The 27,550-nt window shown below is 39.4% G+C and overlaps 3 protein-coding genes across 3 annotated transcripts in view; 1 reads left to right on the top strand and 2 right to left on the bottom strand.

Annotated features, from left to right (window-relative positions):
- Positions 1 to 27,550, top strand: part of LOC134326272 (zinc finger protein 658B-like) — a gene marked incomplete at its 5' end in the record, with an annotated part of 279,656 nt that overhangs the window by 231,528 nt on the left and 20,578 nt on the right. The window lies entirely within an intron of this gene.
- LOC134327033 (zinc finger protein 850-like) overlaps positions 1 to 27,550 on the bottom strand; it is a 120,010-nt gene that overhangs the window by 74,752 nt on the left and 17,708 nt on the right. The gene's annotated exons all lie outside the window — the stretch shown is intronic.
- Positions 11,689 to 18,422, bottom strand: LOC134326800 (E3 ubiquitin/ISG15 ligase TRIM25-like). Its single transcript, XM_063008953.1, has 7 exons — positions 17,832 to 18,422; positions 17,552 to 17,647; positions 14,975 to 15,208; positions 14,396 to 14,555; positions 13,985 to 14,044; positions 12,821 to 12,946; positions 11,689 to 11,934 (listed from the first exon to the last, which is right to left on the bottom strand). Exons 1-7 carry the CDS (start codon positions 18,420 to 18,422, stop codon positions 11,873 to 11,875), a joined length of 1,329 nt encoding a protein of 442 aa, XP_062865023.1. The 3' UTR covers positions 11,689 to 11,872.

The following is a 27,550-nucleotide window of genomic DNA, read 5'->3' as shown; positions in this document are numbered from 1 at the left end:
ATCCTAAAGTGATTACCAGATCCGACTCACCTGTATTCTAGGTTTACTTCCGGTATAAATACCAGTCTGTTTGTAGTATGTGTTGCGAAGTATTGCCTCTGTTTTCAACAAGCGTACCGAGCGTTCTTTTGATTGTTTATATCGTGTATTGACCCGTTTCTTGTATTTCCACTCCGGCTTTTGGATTTCCCTCTTGTACCGTGTTTGTCTGGCTATTGCTCTTGGTTATCGATCTCTCTTCTGGCTTACGACTTCTCTTTTGGACTGTGTTTTGGACTTGATGCCTCGGTTTAGTGTTTACATGGTTTTGACCCACGCATGGTTTATGACTATTGTTTTTGGATTAGCGATTCCCATTAAAGCTTCTATTTATTTTTACCGCGAGCGTCTCGACTCAATCTGTAGCGTTACAGAATACTTCGCCACCATGGAGACGGCGGATTTGGAAGCTTTAAAATCAGCCGTTAGCAAGCAAAGTAATACTCTTCAACAACATCAACAGCTGTTTGAGGGTTTTAATCAGTCTGTCTGCACTATGGCTCAACAACAAGGTGAGCAACAGAGACAAATGGCCGAACTTATTGAAGGTATGAAACTTTTATCGGCTCAACTTCAATCTTTGGGTCCCTCGGCCGCGGTTATACCAACTCCTATCTCTGCTGTTCCTGTCTGCCATAGTGAACCTGTATTTCCAGTTAGTATGCCCGATAAATTTGATGGGTCTCCTGATTTATGTAAAGGTTTCTTGTTGCAATGTTCAATTTATTTTAGTAATTCTTTACCTAGTTCGGACAAGTCACGTATTGCTTTTGTGGTATCTCGAATGACCGGTAAAGCTCTAGATTGGGCTACAGCAGTTTGGTCTCAGTTTCAGACCTATACTTATGAACAGTTTATTAATGAGCTGCGCACGGTGTTCGATCATCCTCATGAGGGCAAGTCCAGTGGAGAATTTTTGAGCAAAATTCAGCAGGGCAATCAATCAGTAGCTGAATATGCTCTTGATTTTCGTACCTTAGCTGCTAGTAGTGGGTGGAATGAGCCGGCATTGTTGACAGCGTTCAGAAATGGTCTTAATTCTGACGTACTAACTGAGTTAGCATGCAAGGACGATGATTTGTCTTTGGACGCTTTAATTAAGCTTGCTATACGGTTGGATCAGTTGTTACGTGAACGAAAAACTAAAAAACCAGCTCCAGTGTCTCGTCAAACCTTTCAAAGAGACTTTTCAACAAATCAGTCCTCCCGCACTGCTGGTGGATTCTACCGAGAGGACAGCGGTACTGAACCTATGCAGTGTGATTCGTCTCGTCTGTCACAAGAAGAAAGACATCGTAGACTACATGGTGGTCTATGCCTGTACTGTGGTAATGCTGGCCATCTTCTCCGGGATTGTTCATCCCGGCCACGTAAACATCAGGCTACTACCCTTGGAAAGCGCGTGGAGCAGGCTTCACGCGCTAATGTGGTGAGTATTCCAACTATGGGATTGGTTTCACGGTCCTTTTTGTTACCAGTTATCCTGTACTGCCGCCAGTCTGTTTTTGTCTTTTCAGCCTTAATTGATTCTGGAGCTGAGGGAAACTTCCTCCACAAGAATTTGGTGGATCAACTTAACGTCTCTGTTCGACCATTAAAGTCTCCTCTAAAGGTGTCTGCTCTGGATGGAGGTCCCGTTGGGGTAGGAACTATTTCATTTGTGACTGAGCCTATTAAAATGGCTACCAGTGCCCTCCACGAAGAACTCCTCAGCTTTCTGGTTCTGGACTCGTCTGAATTCTCGGTCATTTTGGGACTGCCTTGGTTAGAGAAACATGACCCACGTATCTCTTGGCCTGAACAGGAGTTGTTATCTTGGTCCCCCTTTTGTATGAAAAACTGTTTAAGATCTGCTGTTAGATCAGTTAGATCCACCTCTCTTGAAAGCCCGAAGAACTCAGTTGAAGTAGAAATACCTCGTGACTATCTTGACCTCCAGGAAGTGTTCAGCAAAAAGAGAGCTACTCAACTACCTCCTCATCGTTCCTATGATTGTGCTATCGAAATTACCGATGGAGCTACCCTTCCTAAATCCAGGGTTTACCCTCTCACTCAGGCTGAGGAGAAGACTATGGAGGAATATATTGAAGAAGCTTTAACTCATGGTTTCATACGTTCATCTACTTCTCCTGCTGCTTCCGGTTTCTTTTTTGTAAAAAAAAAGGACGGAGGTCTTCGTCCTTGCATAGACTATCGGGCCCTGAATCTTGTTACCAAAAGATACGCGTACCCCCTTCCGTTAATTCCTGTAGCTTTAGAACAATTGCGTGGGTCCACTATCTTCACTAAATTAGACCTTAGAAGTGCGTATAATCTTATTCGTATCAAAGAAGGAGATGAATGGAAAACGGCATTTATTACCACTAGGGGGCACTATGAATATACTGTGATGCCTTTTGGACTTACTAACGCCCCCTCTGTTTTCCAAGCTTTCATTAATGATGTTCTCAGAGATATGATCGGTCAATTTGTCATTGCTTATATCGATGATATTCTAATTTATTCTGATAATCTACAGAATCATGTTCGTCATGTCCGTCAGGTTCTCACTAGACTGCTTGAACATCAACTATTCATCAAAAGGGAGAAATGTGAGTTTCACTTAACTTCCACATCATTTCTAGGCTACATTATAAGTCCTTTTGGTATTACTATGGATGACCACAAGGTGGAAGCTGTGATGAGTTGGCCCACTCCTAAATCTGTTAAAGATCTTCAAAGGTTCCTGGGGTTTGCTAATTTTTACCGTCGCTTCATACGTAATTTTAGTAGTATAGCAGCTCCGCTTACAGCACTTCTAAAAGGAGCCGCTAAAACCCTTGTATGGACTACTCAGGCAGCCCAAGCATTCCAAAATCTCAAAGACTCTTTCACATCAGCCCCAATCCTCAAACACCCGGATCCCAGTCAACCTTTTGTGGTCGAGGTCGATGCTTCAGAGACCGGCGTAGGAGCTATATTGTCTCAGAGACAGGGTATTCCTCAGAAGCTATATCCCATCGCTTTCTACTCACACAAGCTTACTCCCACAGAACGTAATTATGGTATTGGGGACAGGGAACTTCTTGCTATAAAACTGGCTCTTGAAGAATGGAGACATTGGTTAGAGGGAGCTAATCACCCATTTCTCGTTTTGACTGATCATAAGAATCTTGAATATTTGCAGTCAGCCAAACGCTTGAACCCCCGTCAGGCAAGATGGTCTCTCTTTTTCTCACGATTTCAATTTTCAGTCTCTTACAGGCCAGGACCTCGTAACGGTAAAGCCGATGCTCTATCACGCCTGCATTATGACGATATTTCGCAGAGCATCTCTTCTGAGACCATTCTTCAACCTGGGGTGGTATTGTCCTCCATTAGGTGGGAGGTTGATGATGAGATTGTGACAGCTCTGAGAGAGGTGGAAGTTCCTGTTCAGTGTCCCCCAGGTAAAATCTACGTTCCAGCATTATTTCGAGATCGTCTTATCACCTGGGCTCATTCTTCCATATCCTCTGGTCACCCTGGTGAGACACGCACTCTTCAACTCCTAAGTAATCGTTACTGGTGGGAGAGTATGTCTAGTGACATCCATAGATTTGTATCCTCTTGTTCTATCTGTTCTCAGTGCAAAACACCTAAAACTTTACCTGCTGGTAAATTAGTACCCCTGCCCGTTCCTGCACGACCTTGGTCTCACATAGCTATTGATTTCATTACTGATCTCCCCATTTCTCAAACTCATACTACTATATTTACGATAATTGATAGATTTTCACGGGGCGTTAGGTTCATACCATTTTCGTCATTGCCCACAGCTTTTCAGACAGCTGAAACCCTGTTTAACTTAGTATTTCGGTTCTTTGGTATACCTGAAGAAATCTTGTCGGATAGAGGTCCCCAGTTCATATCACAAGTCTGGTCTGCTTTCTTTGAACATCTAGGAGTATCAGTTAGTCTAACTTCAGGGTATCATCCTGAATCCAATGGTCAATGTGAGCGGATGAACCAAGAATTAGGTAAATTTCTAAGACTTTATTGTTTTGAAAACCAGAAAGACTGGTCCCGTTATCTTCCTTGGGCAGAAATAGCACAAAACTCTCTAACCAGCTCGGTCACAGGAATGACACCATTTCAGTGTATTTTGGGTTATCAACCTCCACTCATGCCTTGGTCTGGAGCTCAATCGGATGTACCTGCTGTCAACGAATGGATGAGGCGCAGTGAAGAAGTGTGGGAATTTGCACATCAACGCATAGAAGCGGTCCTACATCGGCAAAAGACTAAGGCGGATCGTCATCGTGGTGAAAACCTCTTGTTTGCCCCTGGAGACAGGGTATGGCTGTCAACTCGAGACTTTCGACACACAGAGGGGAGTAAAAAGTTATTTCCTAAATATGTTGGTCCTTATAAGGTCCTTAAACAGATCAATGAGGTTACTTATAAGTTGGATTTACCTAACCAGTCTCGTATGTCTAACTCCTTTCATGTTTCTCTATTGAAACCTGTGGTCTCAGGTCCTTTGGACGAGGTCACGCCTGGTGAGACCCCCTTACCTCCGGTGACGGTCGATGGGACGCCCGTCTATGCTGTTCGTCGGTTGCTGGACTCTAGGAGACGTGGGGGCGGTCTGCATTACCTGGTCGACTGGGAGGGGTATGGTCCGGAGGAGCGCAGCTGGGTTCCTGCTTCTGATGTTCTAGATCCTGGTCTTATAGCCGATTTCCATCAGCAGCATCCAGAAAAGCCTGCACCTCGTTCTAGGGGTCGTCCTAGACTCCGATCTCCCAGTTCGACCAGTGTTCGCACTTACAGACGTCCCAGGGGCCGTCCCAAGAGACAGAGTTCTGTCCAGCACTTGAGCAACGAAAGCAGGGCATCGAGAGACATTGCTGGAGGCCTGGTTTGTGGTCGTCGCGGGCATCCTCGTTCCTTGGCCTGCCCGGACTCTTCAGGAGGGGGTACTGTCACGCGTGCTGCTCACTCTACTGACTCATCTATCACAACGAACTCTAACTCCCAGAATGCATCTACCAATCCCGTGACTTCGTCAGCCAATCCTAAAGTGATTACCAGATCCGACTCACCTGTATTCTAGGTTTACTTCCGGTATAAATACCAGTCTGTTTGTAGTATGTGTTGCGAAGTATTGCCTCTGTTTTCAACAAGCGTACCGAGCGTTCTTTTGATTGTTTATATCGTGTATTGACCCGTTTCTTGTATTTCCACTCCGGCTTTTGGATTTCCCTCTTGTACCGTGTTTGTCTGGCTATTGCTCTTGGTTATCGATCTCTCTTCTGGCTTACGACTTCTCTTTTGGACTGTGTTTTGGACTTGATGCCTCGGTTTAGTGTTTACATGGTTTTGACCCACGCATGGTTTATGACTATTGTTTTTGGATTAGCGATTCCCATTAAAGCTTCTATTTATTTTTACCGCGAGCGTCTCGACTCAATCTGTAGCGTTACACGACACCTACATATAAGGTTAAACGTTTATTATAGTTACAGTTCTACAGTTCTAGTGTTTGATGGTGATGGTTTTGGGGCGACACCTACATATAAGGTTAAACGTTTATTATAGTTACAGTTCTACAGTTCTAGTCTTTGATGGGGATGGTTTTGGGGCTACACCTACATATGAGGTTAACCGTTTATTATAGTTACAGTTCTAGTGTTTTATGGTGATGGTTTTGTGGCGACACCTACATATAAGGTTAAACGTTTATTATAGTTACAGTTCTAGTGTTTTATGGTGATGGTTTTGGGGCTACACCTACATATAAGGTTAAACGTTTATTATAGTTACAGTTCTACAGTTCTAGTGTTTTATGGTGATGGTTTTGGGGCTACACCTACATATAAGGTTAAACGTTTATTATAGTTACAGTTCTACAGTTCTAGTGTTTTATGGTGATGGTTTTGGGGCGACACCTACATATAAGGTTAAACGTTTACTATAGTTACAGTTCTACAGTTCTAGTGTTTGATGGTGATTGTTTTGGGGAGACAACTACATATAAGGTTAAACGTTTATTATAGTTACAGTTTTACAGTTCTAGTGTTTTACGGTGATGGTTTTGGGGCGACACCTACATATAAGGTTAAACGTTTATTATAGTTACAGTTCTACAGTTCTGGTGTTTTATGGTGATGGTTTTGGGGCGACACCTACATATAAGGTTAAACGTTTATTATAGTTACAGTTCTACAGTTCTAGAGTTTGATGGTGATGGTTTTGGGGCGACACCTACATATAAGGTTAAACGTTTATTATACAGTAGTTACAGTTCTACAGTTCTAGTGTTTTATGGTGATGGTTTTGGGGCGACACCTACATATAAGGTTAATTGTTTATTGTAGTTACAGTTCTACAGTTCTAGTGTTTGATGGTGATGGTTTTGGGGCGACACCTACATATAAGTTTAAACGTTTATTATAGTTACAGTTCTACAGTTCTAGAGTTTTATGGTGATGGTTTTGGGGCGACACCTACAAATAAGGTTAAACGTTTACTATAGTTACAGTTCTAGTGTTTTTTGGTGATGGTTTTGGGGCGACACCTACATATAAGGTTAAACGTTTATTATAGTTACAGTTCTACAGTTCTAGTGTTTTATGGTGATGGTTTTGGGGCGACGCCTACATATAAGGTTAAACGTTTATTATAGTTACAGTTCTAGTGTTTTGTGGTGATGATTTTGGGGCGACACCTACATGTAAGGTTAAACGTTTATTATAGTTACAGTTCTACAGTTCTAGTGTTTTGTGGTGATGGTTTTGGGGCTACACCTACATATAAGGTTAAACGTTTATTATACAGTAGTTACAGTTCTACAGTTCTAGTGTTTTATGGTGATGGTTTTGGGGCGACACCTACATATAAGGTTAATTGTTTATTGTAGTTACAGTTCTACAGTTCTAGTGTTTGATGGTGATGGTTTTGGGGCGACACCTACATATAAGTTTAAACGTTTATTATAGTTACAGTTCTACAGTTCTAGAGTTTTATGGTGATGGTTTTGGGGCGACACCTACAAATAAGGTTAAAAGTTTACTATAGTTACAGTTCTAGTGTTTTTTGGTGATGGTTTTGGGGCGACACCTACATATAAGGTTAAACGTTTATTATAGTTACAGTTCTACAGTTCTAGTGTTTTATGGTGATGGTTTTGGGGCGACGCCTACATATAAGGTTAAACGTTTATTATAGTTACAGTTCTAGTGTTTTGTGGTGATGGTTTTGGGGCGACACCTACATGTAAGGTTAAACGTTTATTATAGTTACAGTTCTACAGTTCTAGTGTTTTGTGGTGATGGTTTTGGGGCTACACCTACATATAAGGTTAAACGTTTATTATAGTTACAGTTCTACAGTTCTAGTGTTTTATGGTGATGGTTTTGGGGCGACACCTACATATGAGGTTAAACGTTTATTATAGTTACAGTTCTACAGTTCTAGTGTTTCATGGTGATGGTTTTGGAGCTACACCTACATATAAGGTTAAACGTTTATTATAGTTACAGTTCTAGTGTTTTGTGGTGATGGTTTTGGGGCGACACCTACATGTAAGGTTAAACGTTTATTATAGTTACAGTTCTACAGTTCTAGTGTTTTGTGGTGATGGTTTTGGGGCTACACCTACATATAAGGTTAAACGTTTATTATAGTTACAGTTCTAGTGTTTTGTGGTGATGGTTTTGGGGCGACACCTACATATAAGGTTAAACGTTTATTATAGTTACAGTTCTACAGTTCTAGTGTTTTATGGTGATGGTTTTGGGGCTACACCTACATATAAGGTTAAACGTTTACTATAGTAACAGTTCTACAGTTCTAGTGTTTTATGGTGATGGTTTTGGGGCGACACCTACATATAAGGTTAAACGTTTATTATACAGTAGTTACAGTTCTACAGTTCTAGTGTTTTATGGTGATGGTTTTGGGGCGACACCTACATATAAGGTTAATTGTTTATTGTAGTTACAGTTCTACAGTTCTAGTGTTTGATGGTGATGGTTTTGGGGCGACACCTACATATAAGTTTAAACGTTTATTATAGTTACAGTTCTACAGTTCTAGAGTTTTATGGTGATGGTTTTGGGGCGACACCTACAAATAAGGTTAAACGTTTACTATAGTTACAGTTCTAGTGTTTTTTGGTGATGGTTTTGGGGCGACACCTACATATAAGGTTAAACGTTTATTATAGTTACAGTTCTACAGTTCTAGTGTTTTATGGTGATGGTTTTGGGGCGACGCCTACATATAAGGTTAAACGTTTATTATAGTTACAGTTCTAGTGTTTTGTGGTGATGGTTTTGGGGCGACACCTACATGTAAGGTTAAACGTTTATTATAGTTACAGTTCTACAGTTCTAGTGTTTTGTGGTGATGGTTTTGGGGCTACACCTACATATAAGGTTAAACGTTTATTATACAGTAGTTACAGTTCTACAGTTCTAGTGTTTTATGGTGATGGTTTTGGGGCGACACCTACATATAAGGTTAATTGTTTATTGTAGTTACAGTTCTACAGTTCTAGTGTTTGATGGTGATGGTTTTGGGGCGACACCTACATATAAGTTTAAACGTTTATTATAGTTACAGTTCTACAGTTCTAGAGTGTTATGGTGATGGTTTTGGGGCGACACCTACAAATAAGGTTAAAAGTTTACTATAGTTACAGTTCTAGTGTTTTTTGGTGATGGTTTTGGGGCGACACCTACATATAAGGTTAAACGTTTATTATAGTTACAGTTCTACAGTTCTAGTGTTTTATGGTGATGGTTTTGGGGCGACGCCTACATATAAGGTTAAACGTTTATTATAGTTACAGTTCTAGTGTTTTGTGGTGATGGTTTTGGGGCGACACCTACATGTAAGGTTAAACGTTTATTATAGTTACAGTTCTACAGTTCTAGTGTTTTGTGGTGATGGTTTTGGGGCTACACCTACATATAAGGTTAAACGTTTATTATAGTTACAGTTCTACAGTTCTAGTGTTTTATGGTGATGGTTTTGGGGCGACACCTACATATGAGGTTAAACGTTTATTATAGTTACAGTTCTACAGTTCTAGTGTTTCATGGTGATGGTTTTGGAGCTACACCTACATATAAGGTTAAACGTTTATTATAGTTACAGTTCTAGTGTTTTGTGGTGATGGTTTTGGGGCGACACCTACATGTAAGGTTAAACGTTTATTATAGTTACAGTTCTACAGTTCTAGTGTTTTGTGGTGATGGTTTTGGGGCTACACCTACATATAAGGTTAAACGTTTATTATAGTTACAGTTCTAGTGTTTTGTGGTGATGGTTTTGGGGCGACACCTACATATAAGGTTAAACGTTTATTATAGTTACAGTTCTACAGTTCTAGTGTTTTATGGTGATGGTTTTGGGGCTACACCTACATATAAGGTTAAACGTTTACTATAGTAACAGTTCTACAGTTCTAGTGTTTTATGGTGATGGTTTTGGGGCGACACCTACATATAAGGTTAAACGTTTCCACACACTTGTTAAAGCACGTAGGTCCAAGTTGTCTGATGATTTCTGATTTGTTCTTATTTGTAAACAAACAAAGACAACAATAAAGTCTTTCTGTCTGCAGCCTGTGGATTCATAATGCAAATACCAGGTACAACACACACTGTTCCACGTGGACATGCAAATGAAAATGTTTGCCTAAAAATTATCCGTTTCTTTTACATATTAAAACGAATCGCAAAGTTTTCACATCAAATTAACTGTGTTTGATATAACCTTGTGAACTGATGAATCTTGTGTAATGAGTAACTACCGTTCCTGTCATGAATGTAACCAAAAGTGTAAAACATGACGTTAAAATCCTAATAAACAAACTACTCCTGATGCACAGGATTGTTCAAATACATAACGCACATATTAAATCAGAAGTTTTAAAGAAATAATGAAAAAGTTTACGTTACTGTGGTCACTAAAGAAGAAAAGAAAAAAGGAACCGGATGAAGACGGGGAGGGCGGGATAAGGGGAATAGATGAGCACGTTCTATGTTCTATGTATATGTTTTTTCCCCTGAATGTATTGTTGCATCATCTTATTGTGAACCTCAGTAAAATAAAAGACGTGCCTCCTGTTTTATTGTACCATGAAGAATTACACCAGTGATGTAGTTATTGAGTAGAAGTAGATACCCATCTTGTATTTATTAAGAATGGCTTGAATGTAGCATTCAATTGTTTAAGAAAAATGTAATTTTGACAGTAAGTTCTAATTAAAAATGTTAATAGATATAAATGTTATATTTATAAAATCCTTTATAGTGAATTAACTTTGCCCTTCAACTGCTCATGGGCCGCAGTGTCACAAAGTCTGTGTGTCACAAAGTGTAGATCAACTTTCTATTTTAAAGAATGGAAGTTTTTATTATGCCAAACCACAACATGACAGTTTGTGTCCCCTGTTTGACCTAAGGTAAGGTCATCATCTGTTCTTCTTTTATCAGCTGCATATTTCCTGAGATCCTCTACCATTGTACCACTTCACAGAGGAACAATTCCAAGATAATTGTCCAAAATAACTTTTAGGACTTCAGGACAATTATAGGCTGACATTCTCTCAGTTTCATCATCCCAGACCTCTGGCTTGTCATAATCTGTGTAATACTCAAGGACTTGTGATTTTTCCTTGAGTATAAGTTCCTTGAGAATTTCAAGACAGCTGCTTTGCCAACAAAACAGTACTGAAGTGCCTGAAACTCTCACAGGCTTTCTCCAAAGCAACAGTGTTCTGCAATCTGGTAAAACATAGATGGAGATATCTTTAAGTCCATGGTCATCAGGCTACTGTGCAATAATATGAGCAGAGCAAAAATGCAAAACGACTTTAAATGACTTTATTTCTGCCCATGTCTTGCACTTCTCGGTGATTGCATATGTTCTATCCAGGTACACATCAATGTGCTCTCTGTTAAATACCAAAATAACAGCCGGCATCAAAGCTCAGCTGTAATTAGTCTCCACATTATGAACTCTGAGGCTGGTATACCTGGACAATTTAAGCACCAACTGTATCAACCAAAATGTTAATGGGGGAATTGATAGAGGAGGAGAGAAGGAGCATCTTGACCTTTTCCAGGTAAGGTAAGAGAGTAAATACAGGATTCTTTGATTTTGTTTAGGTATTGTAGGCGCCACACCTGCTGTTGCATCTAAGTACAGTAATACAGGTGTACAAGATGCTAATCCCTGTTTCTGTGTAACCCGGTGTACTGAACAAACTGGTCTCACTCATTCATAACTTGCTGTGTGAGGTACAATTCCATCAGAATGTTGTCATGTATGTGGATGGATTTTCTTAATTCTGTGGCAATTATTTTCATGATGTTTGTATTTACACCAGCTCTTCTATTGGTGTTGTTCTTGGTTATCTGTGGTACTCCTGGCTAACTTCATAAACTTCATGCTCTCCCAGTTTTCCCTCTGTGTATGTTGCTTGCTGGACTACACTGTGTGTCTGTTTTTAGATGACGAATTGGTCCATAATGGAGAACGGTCACTGTGATGTGTGTTCGAAGTGGGTTGGGCTTATTTTGTATTTTAAATAAATAAATTTGTACCCAAGCAACAAGCATTTATTTATTTAGGATTTATTACAACATCACATCAGCAAGAAAAATTTGTTTTGTAAGGTGTTGCAGGCATCAATGACGACTTTTCTGGTACATAGGAAAGAACAAATAAATATTACAAAATGTTACCACAGATATCAGCAGGTAACTTTGTTTAACTGCCTTTGAAAATCAAAGGTCTCCTTGTACTACATTTATTATTAACTAAACTGAAAAAGCCTAATTAAAATCTTTACCGTTTAACTGACTTTTAAAGTGGAGTTTATAATCATGTGGAGTTCATCATCCTCATCTAGTGGTGCTAGAAATACATTACATCTTGTTCAATAGGTACAGATTTGTGACTTTATTATTATTAATATATTTTATATTCTTTTTAGTAGTATTTGCATTATTTTATTTGCATTTTCCATACTGTCCTAACTTGTTCTGATTTGGGGTTGTAATAGACTTGGAAAGAAAGAAGTTTAAGGTGAAAATGATCACATTTACCATTTTGTAATGTACACAAATTTTCTCTTTTAAGTTTTTAAATATTCAGTTTGTCTTTAATTTAATTTAATTCAGTTTTAATATCTGAATCAATTTAGATGATAAATATTTAGGAAAAGAAGAAATCAGGAAAGGGGCTAAATACTTTTTCACAGCACTGTATTTATTGTATTTTATAAAAAATTTAAATGTCTTGAAATGTTTCCTTTTTAAAAAGAAAATCTTCATAAATGTATCACTGCCTCACAGATTCTAAAATGTTACACTTTTATGTAAATTTTACATTTAATTTGTTAAATCTGACAGTTTCACTTCTGATCCATAATAAAGATTAAACCCCGGGTAGAGGGACTGAGTGAACGTGGTCTGAACTCTGTGGAGGAGCTTCATTGTATCAGAGACTCTGTAGAAGGACAGAGTTCCTGCTCTGTAATCCACATACACTCCTATTCTAGAGGAACTCGGCTTTATGGGAATTTTAGTCTCTTTGTTATTGTGCCAAAATGAAAAGCTGAATGGAAAACACTCTAAACTCCAGGACTGATCATTACGTCCAAACACACACCTAACACCACGTCCCTTCCTGTTGATGCTTTTATATGACACTGCTATACAAACCCAATAATCCCCCCTCAGCTCAACCTCCCAGTAACAGCGTCCACTCACACTTTCTCTACACACAACCTGAGGCGTACATTTAAATCTATCTAGATGATCAGGATACAACTGTTCTGTTCTACTGCAGGTCACCACTTTGTTCTCCTCAGACAGACGGAGGTTTTTATTTACTGTGTTTGGATCCAGTGTGAACCGACAAACATCTGGAGAGGAAACACAAAATAAACCAATTAACATAGGAGAGAGAGAGAGAGAGAGAGAGAGAGAGAGAGAGAGCATACAGTGTGTGTGTGTGTGTGTACAGTGTGTGTGTGCAATTATTTGTATGTCTAAGTGTGTGCATGTAAGAGTGTGACAATAGACAAACACTTAAAAAAACACAAACACTGCACACACAAATACACAGAAACACAGCACAATCAAAGATACAGTGCAATACAGTGGCGATTTCTCTAAGACTGCAAGGGAAGCTCAGCTTCCCCTAAAATGTAAAAAATTAAATGGTCAAATATGTACAGTTGTGTTAACATTTCATTGACTACAAATGCGTTAGAACACGTTCATCTCGAAGACGAGTTTGTTCAGAATCAGCTACTTATCATACATTCCCGAAGCGTCAATGCATTTGCCCGCAGAAGCTGAGCGTCTCTTCACTTCTATGGGACTGCATGGGTTTTTTTTTTCACTGCTTCGAAACTCGCCGGTCATTGGATAAATGCCACAATTTTGTCCCGCCCCCGGACGCTGAGCGTCTCTGGGGGTGAATGGAGCTGTGGGCAGGTCTGGACGCTGAGCTTCTGCAAGATGATTGGAGGATCAGTCGAAAGGCTGATTCCCGTTTTGATTGACAGCTATCACTGGGAGCTTCAGTCCCATCGCGGATTTTGCGAGTGAAGTCGAAAGACAAACTACAACCCATTTCAGGCCATTTTCTTGAAAAGGAACAGAGGGCAGAATTTATGTATAAATAAATTGACAAATTTTATAATGTAAGCCGACAATGAGCTTCCCCTCTTTGAAAGAACAGCAGCCGCCACTGGTGCAATACTATTCAACACCACACAAAAACAGCACAGACGCCACTAAAACACACAAGAACACTACAGACGTGGACAACTATTGCACAGACACTGCACAAATACACATTAGACATACACACAAACACATGTGTGTACTGGGTGGGGGGGTGCAAATACTTTTTCACTGCACTGTATACGTTTGTGTGCTTGGAAGAAACTTACATTGTAGAAAATCTTCTCTGATTTCAGGTTCAGGAGGTGAAGTAATCCGGACTTTCTTCACTGCAAAAAGAGTAACATTACAATCACTAATCACAGCAAATATATATATATATATATATATATATATATATATATATACACCAGAAGCTGTCACAGGTACAGCCAGTAAGAAGTTTGGCATGCTTTCTCAGTGTTTGTCTAAAGAGACCTTATGTCTAAGTAACAGACCAAGTGCGAATGTATTTCATTCAATTCTGGACTCACTGTGACCATGACCAGTATTGGGTTAATGAGCAAATGAATGATGTTGTTAGATGTAAAATGTTCATGTTGGTGGATTTGATTGTTTTGTTTGATGTTTGAGTACCGAAGCATTTTGGAGACAATGGAACACCGAGGGCTTGAACTCACCTCCATCAGGTATCTTCTCACACTGATCTTCCCAGAATTCTTCTACTTTCTCTCTCAGCTGAGATACAGACTTTGTAATGTCATCAAATGAGAGGAAAGGACTGATTGTGATGGCGGCTGATTCTGCAGATCCAACAGGAGCCGAGAGAGACTGAAAATTCTACATCCAGACAGATAATGTTCACAGAGAAACAGATGATTACGAATCACAAATGATTCAACTAATAATCTAAAAAACTTGTGTCTGTAAAACTGTTGAAAATAGTTGGTACAATGACAATTTTAAACTACTGTGAGGATTGTAAAATGTTCCAAAAACATCTTAAACAGATAATCCATGTTTGGGTATAAAAGAAACACTCAGAGGCCTCCATTACCTAAATATTGAACCTAATCTTTTATTGTCTGCATCAGGTGTTTTCTGTTTGCCCTCGTTTTTAAAACCAGCAGATGTTCACAAGTCACAAAATACTATTTTTATCTTTTTGACGCTACTGTCATCAAGTTTTTTCACATTCTGACCATATTTTATTACTTGGACTGGTGCAGCAATAATATAATTATATTTAGTTCTGTTACCTGGAGGAAATGGACGGGATCCTCTGTGTGTGAAAGCTGTTCCAGTTCAGCATCTTTCCTCTTCAGCTCTACAATCTCCTGCTCCACCTGTTTCAGGACTTTTTCAGCTCGACTTACTTCTGCTGTCTCTCGATCTCTGATCAGATCTTTTAGCTCAGAGCATCTTCTCTTAATTGAGTTGATTAGTTTAGTACAGATCCTCTTAATGTTCTTCACTGCTGTCTGTGCAGAACACTGTTAGAAGATTCAGAAAGAGAAAACGTTTCTCACTCAGATTTTTGTCCATCCTTCACATTCATATGTAGCTACTGGCCAGACTAAGACTTTCATCACTCATCACTTGGTGATGGTGCTAAATGGCTTGATTTACCATCATCATCATGTCCACATGCAATATTTGATACTCTACTTCCCAAACATAAGAAAGAGTTCCAGCCTTCTACCTTCCACCTTAAACTCCAGCACTTCTTCAGTGTTCATTATCACTTTAGTTTTTACTGAATTTATCAGCATGTTATATTTCCTCACAGATTTTCAATACAACACACCTGCTCCTGTATGTCCTTAATTCAAAATTATATGTGTGGATTAAATATAATAAACCATAAAAACACCATATATACTGTAAAATGTGACGGTGGTGGCATACTGTTACAGAAATTCTTTTGAGTATCAGGAAACAGAAGCCTGGCCAGGACTGTGGAATTCAATATAGTGATCTTCTCAAGTCTTTACCAGAAATCTTATACAGTCATTTATGTTTAAGCATCTTGATCCAAAGCAACAATCAATAATCTTCTTGGGTGGCCCAGTCAAAGTCCTAATCTGATCTTATTAACCTTATAATTATTAGCACAACCTCAGAATTGTTGTACAGCATCAATCACCAAATAACCAGAATTTAAATATTTTTTTTAATTCATGAACAATCACATGCAAAGTTACCTGAGATATACAGGTCCTTCTCAAAAAATTAGCATATTGTGATGAAGTTCATTATTTTCCATAATGTAATGATAAAAATTAAACTTTCATATATTTTAGATTCATTGCACACCAACTGAAATATTTCAGGTCTTTTATTGTTTTAATACTGATGATTTTGGCATACAGCTCATGAAAACCCAAAATTCTCATCAAAATTAGCATATCATGAAAAGGTTCTCTAAACGAGCTATTAACCTAATCATCTGAATCAACGAATTAACTCTAAACACCTGCAAAAGATTCCTGAGGCTTTTAAAAACTCCCAGCCTGGTTCATTACTCAAAACTGCAATCATGGGTAAGACTGCCGACCTGACTGCTGTCCAGAAGGCCATCATTGACACCCTCAAGCAAGAGGGTAAGACACAGAAAGAAATTTCTGAACGAATAGGCTGTTCCCAGAGTGCTGTATCAAGGCACCTCAGTGGGAAGTCTGTGGGAAGGAAAAAGTGTGGCAGAAAACGCTGCACAACGAGAAGAGGTGACCGGACCCTGAGGAAGATTGTGGAGAAGGGCCGATTCCAGACCTTGGGGGACCTGCGGAAGCAGTGGACTGAGTCTGGAGTAGAAACATCCAGAGCCACCGTGCACAGGCGTGTGCAGGAAATGGGCTACAGGTGCCGCATTCCCCAGAGAAGCAGCACTGGACTGTTGCTCAGTGGTCCGAAGTACTGTTTTCGGATGAAAGCAAATTTTGCATCAAGGTGCCAGAGTCTGGAGGAAGACTGGGGAGAAGGAAATGCCAAAATGCCTGAAGTCCAGTGTCAAGTACCCACAGTCAGTGATGGTCTGGGGTGCCATGTCAGCTGCTGGTGTTGGTCCACTGTGTTTTATCAAGGGCAGGGTCAATGCAGCTAGCTATCAGGAGATTTTGGAGCACTTCATGCTTCCATCTGCTGAAAAGCTTTATGGAGATGAAGATTTCATTTTTCAGCATGACCTGGCACCTGCTCACAGTGCCAAAACCACTGGTGAATGGTTTACTGACCATGGTATTACTGTGCTCAATTGGCCTGCCAACTCTCCTGACCTGAACCCCATAGAGAATCTGTGGGATATTGTGAAGAGAAAGTTGAGAGACACAAGACCCAACACTCTGGATGAGCTTAAGGCCGCTATCGAAGCATCCTGGGCCTCCATAACACCTCAGCAGTGCCACAGGCTGATTGCCTCCATGCCACGCCGCATTGAAGCAGTCATTTCTGCAAAAGGATTCCCGACCAAGTATTGAGTGCATAACTGAACATAATTATTTGAAGGTTGACTTTTTTTGTATTAAAAACACTTTTCTTTTATTGGTCGGATGAAATATGCTAATTTTTTGAGATAGGAATTTTGGGTTTTCATGAGCTGTATGCCAAAATCGTCAGTATTAAAACAATAAAAGACCGGAAATATTTCAGTTGGTGTGCAATGAATCTAAAATATATGAAAGTTTAATTTTTATCATTACATTATGGAAAATAATGAACTTTATCACAATATGCTAATTTTTTTAGAAGGACCTGTACAATATCTCATTTTTAATGAAGATTGGTTTAATGGAGGAGAGTCAGACTGATCCTGAGAGCTTTTTGTTTATAAAACTTACCTTGTGAGACTCCACAGCATTTATCAGCTCACAAAGTTCCTTCTCTCTGTTCTGGATTTTCCCCTGAAATTTTCTCTGGATCTCCAGCAGCTGCTTCTACACAGTAAAACAATTCAGGATTTACTTGTATTGTGTACGAGCACCACATAAACAATGTCAGTGTAAATGCTAATGAGTTGTTACTTGTTAAAGAGAGCTGTATAAAATAAAATATATCTATAAAATATAAACAGAACTAATGAGTTGTTACTTGTTAAAGAGAGCTGTATAATATTTTTACCTGTTTCTCAGTTCTTTCTGCTGCAGCTGATATTGTATTATGTCCTTTATGACCATCCATGGTACACATTATGCAGATACACTGCTGATCAGTACGACAGTAAACCTCCAGCAGTTTATCATGCTGAGAGCAGATCTGATCCTGGAGTCGTCTGGAGGCTTTAACCAGCTTGTGATTCTTATAAGCAGGAATTTGATAATGAGGCTGAAGGTGAGTTTCACAGAAAGAGGCCAAACACACCAGACAGGATTTAACAGCTTTGGATTTTCTCTCTGTACAGGAATCACACTCCACATCTTCAGGTCCAGCGGAACAGTGACCAGGATGTGGAGCTTGAAGTTCTGTTTTCTTCAGTTTCTCCACAACTCCAGCCAGCATGGTGTTTCTACTCACTGCAGGTCTTGGAGTGAAGGTTTTTCTACACTGTGGACAGCTGTATGTTCCCATATAATCCTCCTGATCCCAGCAGTTATTAATACACACCATACAGAAACTGTGTCCACATGGAATAGCAACTGGATCCTTCAGTGTTTCCAGACAGACTGAACAGCTGAACTCGTCCTGAGCTACTAAAATTTTGGACTCGGCCATTTTTCTACACGTAAACAGAAACACCAGTAAACACAGCAAGTTATTTACAGCAGCTCAGACTTCCTGGTTTAGTTTGTGAGCATTATGTTCATGTTTCTCGAGTTTTGTTAATTTTTTTAATTTTTTGATTACCTACTGTACTCATGCTGTGGGACTTTTAATTTGCAATGTTGTTTTAGTAAGTAGTTCGAGTGACTAGTTAACTACTACATCCTTAAAATTATATAATTTTTTTACTTTTAATTATTTATTACTGTACCCATACTGTAGTGTTTTTTTCTGTAATTTAAGTGTAGTAGGTAATACATGTCACTAGGTAACTATTGCATCATTTATTATATTAAAATGATTGTTTTTAGAATTGTTTACACTATATATTGTTACTGTACCCATACTGTAGGACTTTATACAGTTGTATTGAATGGTACATGCCACTGGGTAATAACTACACCTCGGCTTCATGCACTTTGTAGACGCTCCCTTAGCACTTCCTTAGGATTTCAACTCAGATGAAACTCATTTACAAAATAACAGAAAATAAACATTTACAGAAATAAACTTTTTAAACATATTTGATTGTAGTTTGTTCCTTGTTTATTGCAGAATCAGTTAATGCAGTTTCACTCATTTTTGGATGTTTATTAGCCGAGAACGAGCCGAAAGAAACTCGAATGTCCAAGACTTCCTGGTTTAGTTCGTGAGTGTTCTGTTCAAAACAAGTGTGTTTAAATCAAATCAACAATCTGAACTACATAAAGTAACAATACACAGTAATGTACAGAAGTGTGGAAATGTATAAACTCACCTGCGTTCATCAACTTCAATTATCAACAAAACTACAAACACAGACACGAAACAGATCCGCACTCGAACAGAACAGGGAGGGAGGGAGAGAGAGAGAGAGAGAGAGAGAGAGAGAGAGAGAGAGAGAGAGAGACACTCCGCCTCCGTTTTCGCGTTCACGTTGAGTGTTCGCTTTGGAGGTAAATATGTAGCAAAAGTTTTGCACATGTGAAAAAGATTTGTACCTGCAAAAATAAATCTGTAAAATTTCTATCTGTAAAAAAAAAAAAAAACCTGTAACTGTAAAAAAAGATTTGTACCTGCCAAAATAAATCTGTAAAATTTCTATCAGTAAAAAAAAAAAAAACCTGTAACTGTAAAAAAGATTTGTACCTGCCAAAATAAATCTGTAAAATTTCTATCTGTAAAAAAAACCTGTAACTGTAAAAAAAGATTTGTACCTGCCAAAATAAATCTGTAAAATTTCTATCTGTAAAAAAAAAACCTGTAACTGTAAAAAAAGATTTGTACCTGCCAAAATAAATCTGTAAAATATCTATCTGTAAAAAAAAAAACCCTGTAATTGTAAAAAAGATATGTACCTGCAAAAATAAGCTGTAAACTTTGTACCTGCAAAAAATAAATCTGTAAAATTTATACCTGCAACAAATAAACCTGTAAAATTTTTACCTGCAAAAAATAAATCTGTAAAAGTGTTACCTGCAAAAAATAAATCTTTAAAATTTCTATCTGTAAAAAATAAATCTGTAAAATTTCTATCTGTAAAAAATAAATCTGTAAAATTTCTATCTGTAAAAAATATGTGAGAATAAAAACATTGCAGCACAGTTTTAAATCTACGAGTTTTGCAACAAATATCTCAGTCAGCGTGTTGCAAAACTGATTTGTACCTGTAGCTGCTGAGCTGCGGGGGGTTGTGGCGCAGGGGGCAGGACGAGCGAGGAGGGGGGGGTTGTTGAAGAAGAAACTGGACACTGAGGTGCTGAAAGATGAGCTGTTGTCTGTCTTTGTTATTGATGGCGTGCCAAACCACCATTCCAAACGTACGTTTCTATTATCCATATTGTTTTTCTAATACTATGAACATGACATGCGTAATTAAGTAACCAGTATTAAAATACTTTCAAAATAGTCACTTGAACAACCCAAACTGTAATGATGTTATGTAGTAATAAATTAGTTTATTAGCTACGCTAAGCTTGCCAAGACACGTAACAGAGTTTGGCCTGTCGTAGAGATTTTGAAGGTTAGCTACCAAAGACTGCTAGATAACTGTAGCTTAGTGATCGCCAACTCTGTTCCTAGCGATTAACCATTTTGCATTGGCATTGATAAGTGGGATCAGGTGCGTTACCCAGCTAGATTAAGTTTAGAATGGACCTCTGCAGGAAGATGGATCGATCGCCAGGAACAAGATCGTTGTCCACTGCTGTAACCCAACAGTAACAGTACAAATTAGCTTGCTAAATATATTTACATACACTTGCTATAATGTAGTCCATTTATAGCTTGTTAACATTTTAATTTGTCGGGTACTGATTTCCTAAAGCAGCACAGCCAAAGTTACATTTATACAAACATCTGTGGTTTAATTGTTAAGGCATTGTCATTCTAATATAAATGACATCATTCATATCTCTTTAATGCCCAGTTTTTGTATAAAGTAAAATTTTATATGTACAGTATATATGTTTATCAGGTGCAGCAAAATTCAGACATTAAAAATGCAGTGAGAAATCTCCTTAGCTGTATTACAAGGCATAGCAGTCCCCAGCCAGCTGGAAACACAGACAGACCTGGATATGCTGGAGTAAGTCGGCCCATGGGAATTCAGATTGGGGCTAGTGGTTCCTCTGAGATCAGCCAGCCAGCTAGAACACATACAGTTCAACAAGAGATGCAAAGGTAAGATTTCACAGATATGAAGAATATCATTTATATTGTACCCTTCAAGAAAAAAATGACATGACCCCACTGCCATCAGTTCCTCTTCAGCTGCTGCCATTTCACATTCACATTTACATTTACATTTTCGGCATTTAGCAGACGCTCTTATCCAGAGCGACTTACAGAAGTGCTTCTATAGTGAACATTTCATTTCTCAAGTTTAGGTAAACAACAGTCAAAGAACACAAATCTGCTAAAACCTGTTAAAAGGCTTTTTTTTTTTTTTTTTTTAAATGGAAAAGAATGGAACAAAATGTTAGTAAATAAGTACAGTCAGCCTAAGTGTTTAGTAAAAAGGTGGGTTTTTAATCGTTTTTTAAAGACAGCAAGAGACTCAGATGTTCGGACAGACAGAGGAAGTTCATTCCACCACTTCGGCGCTAGAACAGAGAACAGCCTTGATGCTTGTCTTCCTTTAGTCCTGGATGGGGGCTCAAGTCGAGCAAGACTAGAGGCTCGGAGGTTGCGTGGTACAGAGCGTGGTTTGATTAGGCCACGAAGGTAGCTTGGGGCTGGTCCATTTTTGGCTTTGTAGGCGAACGTCAGTGTTTTAAACTGAATGCGTGCAGCTACAGGAAGCCAGTGAAGAGAACGTAGCAGTGGGGTGATGTGGCAGTGTTTGGGTTGGTTAAAAACTAGACGTGCAGCTGCATTTTGAATGAGCTGTAAGGGTTTAATCGTGGACATGGGAGCTCCAGCAAGAAGGGAGTTGCAGTAGTCCAACCGCGAGATTACAAGTGATTGCACCAGAATCTGGGTGGTTTCCCTGGAGAGAAATGGACGAATCTTCCTGATGTTGTACAGGAGGAACCGACACGCTCTGGTCATGTTGGCTATATGAGGAGAGAATGTCAGCTGGTTATCAAGGACAACACCAAGACTTCTTACTTTATCAGATGGTCTGATCTGGGAGTCATCCAGAGAAATTACTAGGTCCTGGGTTGGAGACGGATCTCCAGGAATGAGCAACATCTCTGTCTTGCTAGGATTAAGTTTTAGATGATGAGCCGACATCCATTGTGAGATATCTTGCAGACATGCTGAGATGCGAGCTGAGACTTGCGTGTCTGAAGGAGGAAATGACAGAACGAGCTGAGTATCATCTGCATAGGAGTGGTAGGAGAAGCCATGGGAGGCTATGACCTTGCCCAGAGAGCGGGTGTAGATAGAGAAAAGAAGTGGGCCAAGTACAGAGCCCTGAGGAACACCGGTTGAGAGAGTGCATGGGGGAGATATGGATCCCCTCCATGACACTTGGTAGGAGCGCCCTTCCAGGTAGGAGGCCATCCATTGCCATGCTGAACCTGTTACTCCAAGGTTGGAGAGAGTGGACAAGAGAATGCTGTGATTCACTGTGTCGAAGGCTGCAGAGAGGTCAAGAAGAATGAGGACAGATGACAGTTTGGCTGCTTTGGCTGCATGAAGCTTCTCAGTAACCGCTACAAGAGCTGTTTCCGTAGAATGCGCTGCCTTGAAGCCAGACTGGTATGGATCGTGGAGGTCATTCTGAGTGAGAAAGGCAGATAGTTGGTTATAGACAGCACGTTCAAGAATTTTTGATAGAAAAGAGAGGAGTGAGACAGGTCTGTAGTTGTTGATGTCTGTAGTGTCTAGTGTAGGTTTCTTAAGAAGGGGAATGACCTGAGCCTTCTTAAAAGCAGTAGGGACAACACCTGATGTCAGGGAGTTGTTGATGATGGGTGTGATGAAGGGGATCAGGTCCTGTGAGATGTCTTTGAGGATGGTGGATGGTATAGGGTCAAGTGTGCATGTAGTGGGATTGCTGGATGAGAGGAGCTGTGTAACCTCATCCATGGTGAGTGGGGTGAAGCTGGTGAGTGTGTTGGTGGGTTGAGGGTCAGTTGAAAGTGGGTCAGTCGGAGAGAAGGATTGATTGATTTTGTCGATCTTGTCCTGAAAGAATGTTGAAAAGTCAGTAGCAGTGAGAGAGGCAGAAGGGGGAGGAGGAGGAGGGTTTAGAAGAGAGGAAAAGATAGCATGAAGCTTACGTGGGTCAGCAGCAGATTGTTCAAGCTTGGCTTTGTAAAAAGATGTTTTTGCAGCAGTCACATCAGATGAGAACCTGGACAGCAGATCGTGGTAGGAGTGGAGATCAACACTGAGCTTAGATTTCCTCCACTTTCTCTCAGCTGCCCTTAATTCTCTTCTGTTGCTGCGCAGTGCATCTGAAAGCCAAGGAGCAGGGTGAGAAGGTTTTCCTCGCTTGAGGGTAGGAGGACAGAGCTGATCGAGGGATGTTGAAAGAGAAGAGAGTAGCGTATTAGTTGCGGAGTTGAGTGGAAGGGTAGCAAGTATGTCAAGGTTAGGTAGTGAAGTTAGGATGTTAGAGATCAGCAGGGAGGAAGATAAAGAGTGAAGATTGGGGCGTGTTGTAAGGGTGAAAGTGTGGTTGGAGGTAGGAAGAGTTGGGAGACAGAGAGAGAAGGACACAAAGTGATGGTCAGAGAGGTGGAGTGGGGTGACAGTGAGGTCCAGAACAGAAGCTGGACGGCTGAAGACCAGGTCCAGAAGATTGCCTCCTTTGTGTGTCGGAGGGCTGTGGTTAAAGAGGAGGTCGAAAGATGAAAGAAGAGGAAGAAGACAGGAGGACTGAAGTGTAGGGAGATTAAAGTCACCAAGAAGAGTCAGAGGAGTTCCATCTGAAGGGAAGAAACTCAGAAGAACATCCAGCTCTTCTATGAAGTCTCCCAGTGCGCCAGGTGGTCTGTAGATGACAATGATATGAAGAGTAATCGGAAAAGTAACAGTAATAGCATGAAATTCAAAAGATGAAATGTTAAGGTGAGAAACATTCACAGTAGTGAATTGCCATTTCCTGGTCAGGAGCAAACCTGTACCACCACCCCTCCCAGATCCTCTCGGTGTATGAGAGAAGGTGTAGGCAGAGGATAAGGCTGCTGGTGTTGCCGAGTTCTCGGTGGTGATCCATGTCTCAGTCAGTGCCAGGAAGTCAAGGCTGTGAGAAAGTGCAAAAGCTGAGATAAAGTCAGCTTTCTGGATGGCTGATTGACAGTTCCAGACCCCACCTACCACCACTGTTTGAGACTGTTGCAACAGTTGGGGGTAGATGAGGTTGCTGGCGTTACTGTTCCTATAATGTGCCCTCTGATGTCTGCAGGGTCTGTGAGAAATGAGCACAGGAATAATTGAGTAGCACATGCTGAGAAAAAAGTTTGATAGATTGAACAGATAGTCAGACACTGATAGTACTTACCCAAGTTAGTTTAGATTAGTAGAAAAAACCTAGTGATAGAGAAGACCAGCCGCTACAGACGGTACCGTCTGTAGCAGAGATTTAATTTTATACTAAGTTTAGCCCTGCCCCCCAATTCACACCTAGGCCTATAACACAAGGCACCTGTAGCCACTTTAACCAATCAGCAAAACACAGATTAATGCATCAACAGACTATTTAACAATAGTTAAATGCTACTTCCATTCTAGCAATGTTAATAATCAAAGTTACAAAGATAGAGTCTAGAACAAGTTACAGCAAAAATATACACTTTAACCAGAAGCTTACCTTATCCAGGAGTACAAAGGAACACTATAAAAGTTACAAGCACTGTTACTGATATACATCCTGTCAACAAGTAAATAAAAGTCAGGTAAGTGATGTTATCCAATTCCAAGCAAGGGCAGTTCCATACTTAACTAATTTGGTTTGGGTCTTTTATTGTACTTTTGTCTCCTAACATCATTTAAACCAGTTACACTTTATTTTTCATTTCTGGTCAAGGACTCCGGATCTGTGGTAGAAGACGAGCCAAGACGAGAGCCAGATGTTATTTGTATGGTAAACAGAAATTCAAATGAATCCAGTAATAATCAGGGTAATTGTAAGTAAGGTCTCAATAAAGAAGAGTCCTTGCTACCAAGACGTAATATTAATTATAAATGTATATTTTGTATATTATGTTCTGAAATTATTTTGTGGGGGGTTCCTTTCCAACATTTCCAAATTTTTAGTTTATTAAACAGAAAACTTGTGAAGAGTTTATTTTAGACCTCTGGCTGTGGGTAATTTCACACGTTCCCAACTATTATACTGAAAACGCTTGCCTTGTCATACAAAGAGCATCCATGCATAAAGTATAGCCTACACGTTTTGTACTCATGAGTCATAAAATACGTGATTTCAAAGCCTTGTCCAGCTGTTTACTGACATTTGTCATGTTTACTGAAGGGGGAGGGGGACAAACTGCAGCAGAGAGACAGACAGACAGATAATTTAAAGTTCACTAGTTTTGTTTCATTTAAAATCCTACTTATTTTGATGTGAAAGCCTGATTACTCATTAATTATGGTAAAAATCTACGCAACACTGCCAATGACAACAGCTTCAGTGGAAAGATCATTTTCAAAACTGAAGATCATAAAGAACAGGCTCAGGAGTCTCTGTGGGGAAGACAGACTTTCTGACCTAATCCTGCTTGCCATTGAGCAAGACATACAAATAAACCAGTGAGGTCATAAAAATCTTCCAAGAGATGGCACCAAGGAGGATGCTCCTGTAAAGCATTTACTACTTGATATACATGCTACTTAAATGATCCTGCTCCCTTCACCTCAGTGGAGAGCCTCGCCTCCTTAGTACATAGTTGTATTATATAGTGTATATTTAATGCTTTATTTTTATTTCATTTATTTACAGCAGAGTTTTGATAAGTTTTAAGTTAGAATATTTTTTGCCTATTATTTAATAAATTGTTTGGTTATTAAAAAGCGTGCACAATATGATAATGTGATATAATATGATAATTTGAGTTATTTGATTAGATGTGTATTGATTGTGTTAACAAAAACAAATGTATAAATGTGTTTTTTTTTATTTCATTAATAATTCTGGCGATGGGTGCCCCTTTTTTATGGCTTGAGCATTTGCCCCCAAAAATGTCTGTGCACGTGCCTGTGTTTCCAGTGTGGAGACTTAGCTGTTTTTTAAAAAAAAATTTAAAAAAATGAATTTAACACTAATGAATGATTTGGGTGTTTAATAAAACGTGGTGCTTTTAAAGACGTGAATTCTCCTGAACACCATAACTCTTTCCTTCTGACTTATTATTATTTTTGAATTATTTTTAATAACATTAATTGCTGCTGTTGTTTTGTTGTTGTTTTTTAAACATAAAGCGTAAAACCATAAACACTTTATAAATAAATGAATTTCATTAGTCGTCTATGTCTTTTATGTCTCTATTTTTGTTTACATAAATAATGCCTGAAATTTAAGCTTTTAGCTATTTATTTATTCAGGAAGGCTGAACAACAGATGTCTATAAGAAGCAGCTTGTTTGCAGCATCTCTCGCTTACGAGCAATACCAGGTGCTTCATCAAAGCAACACAATGAGACAAAGATCAGCTCATACTTTCATTCTTACTACAGTAAAACACTCATTTTGTTCAACAGAAAACATGATTACTGATGTAATGAAAAAATCTGCAACAAAGGTGAAGTTACAAAAGTTTAAAGAGTTTAATTTTGAAATGTAACATATGGAAATATGTGATGCATGTAACATGAGAGCAGGTTTGGGGTGTTAACATAAGTGCTAGTTTAGAATTAGTTCACTTAAGGTATGCTGTCAAGTTACATTGGCACAGTATCCATCATGTGAGTGTTATGTAACATACACAAGTATAACCTGTTCTGTTCGAGTGTGGATCTGTTTCGTGTCTGTGTTTGTAGTTTTGTTGATAATTGAAGTTGATGAACGCAGGTGAGTTTATACATTTCCACACTTCTGTACATTACTGTGTATTGTTACTTTATGTAGTTCAGATTGTTGATTTGATGTAAACACACTTGTTTTGAACACAACGCTTACAAACTAAACCAGGAAGTCTGAGCTGCTGTAAATAACTTGCTGTGTTTACTTGTAGAAAAATGGCTGAGCCCAAAATTTCAGTAGCTCAGGATGAGTTCAGCTGTTCAGTCTGTCTGGAATTACTGAAGGATCCAGTAACTACATCATGTGGACACAGTTTCTGTATGGTGTGTATTAATAACTGCTGGGATCAGGAGGATGATAAGGGAACATACAGCTGTCCACAGTGTAGAAAAACCTTCACTCCAAGACCTGCAGTGAGTAGAAACACCATGCTGGCTGGAGTTGGGGAGAAACTAAAGAAGAGAGAATCCCAAGATCCACATCCTCCTGGACCAAAAGATGTGGAGTGTGATTCCTGCACTGGGAAAAAATACAAAGCTGTTAAATCCTGTCTGGTGTGTTTGGCCTCTTTCTGTGAAACTCACCTTCAGCCTCACTATGAATCTTCTGTTTATAAGAAGCACAAGCTGGTTGAAGCCTCCAGACGACTTCAGGATCAGATCTGCTCTCAGCATGATAAACTG

This window comes from Trichomycterus rosablanca, chromosome 14 (genome assembly GCF_030014385.1).
Source record: "Trichomycterus rosablanca isolate fTriRos1 chromosome 14, fTriRos1.hap1, whole genome shotgun sequence".
In the NCBI taxonomy this organism is placed as follows: Eukaryota; Metazoa; Chordata; class Actinopteri; order Siluriformes; family Trichomycteridae; genus Trichomycterus; species Trichomycterus rosablanca.
Note: the sequence above shows the minus strand (reverse complement) of the source record. Positions and strands in the feature narration are given on the sequence as shown.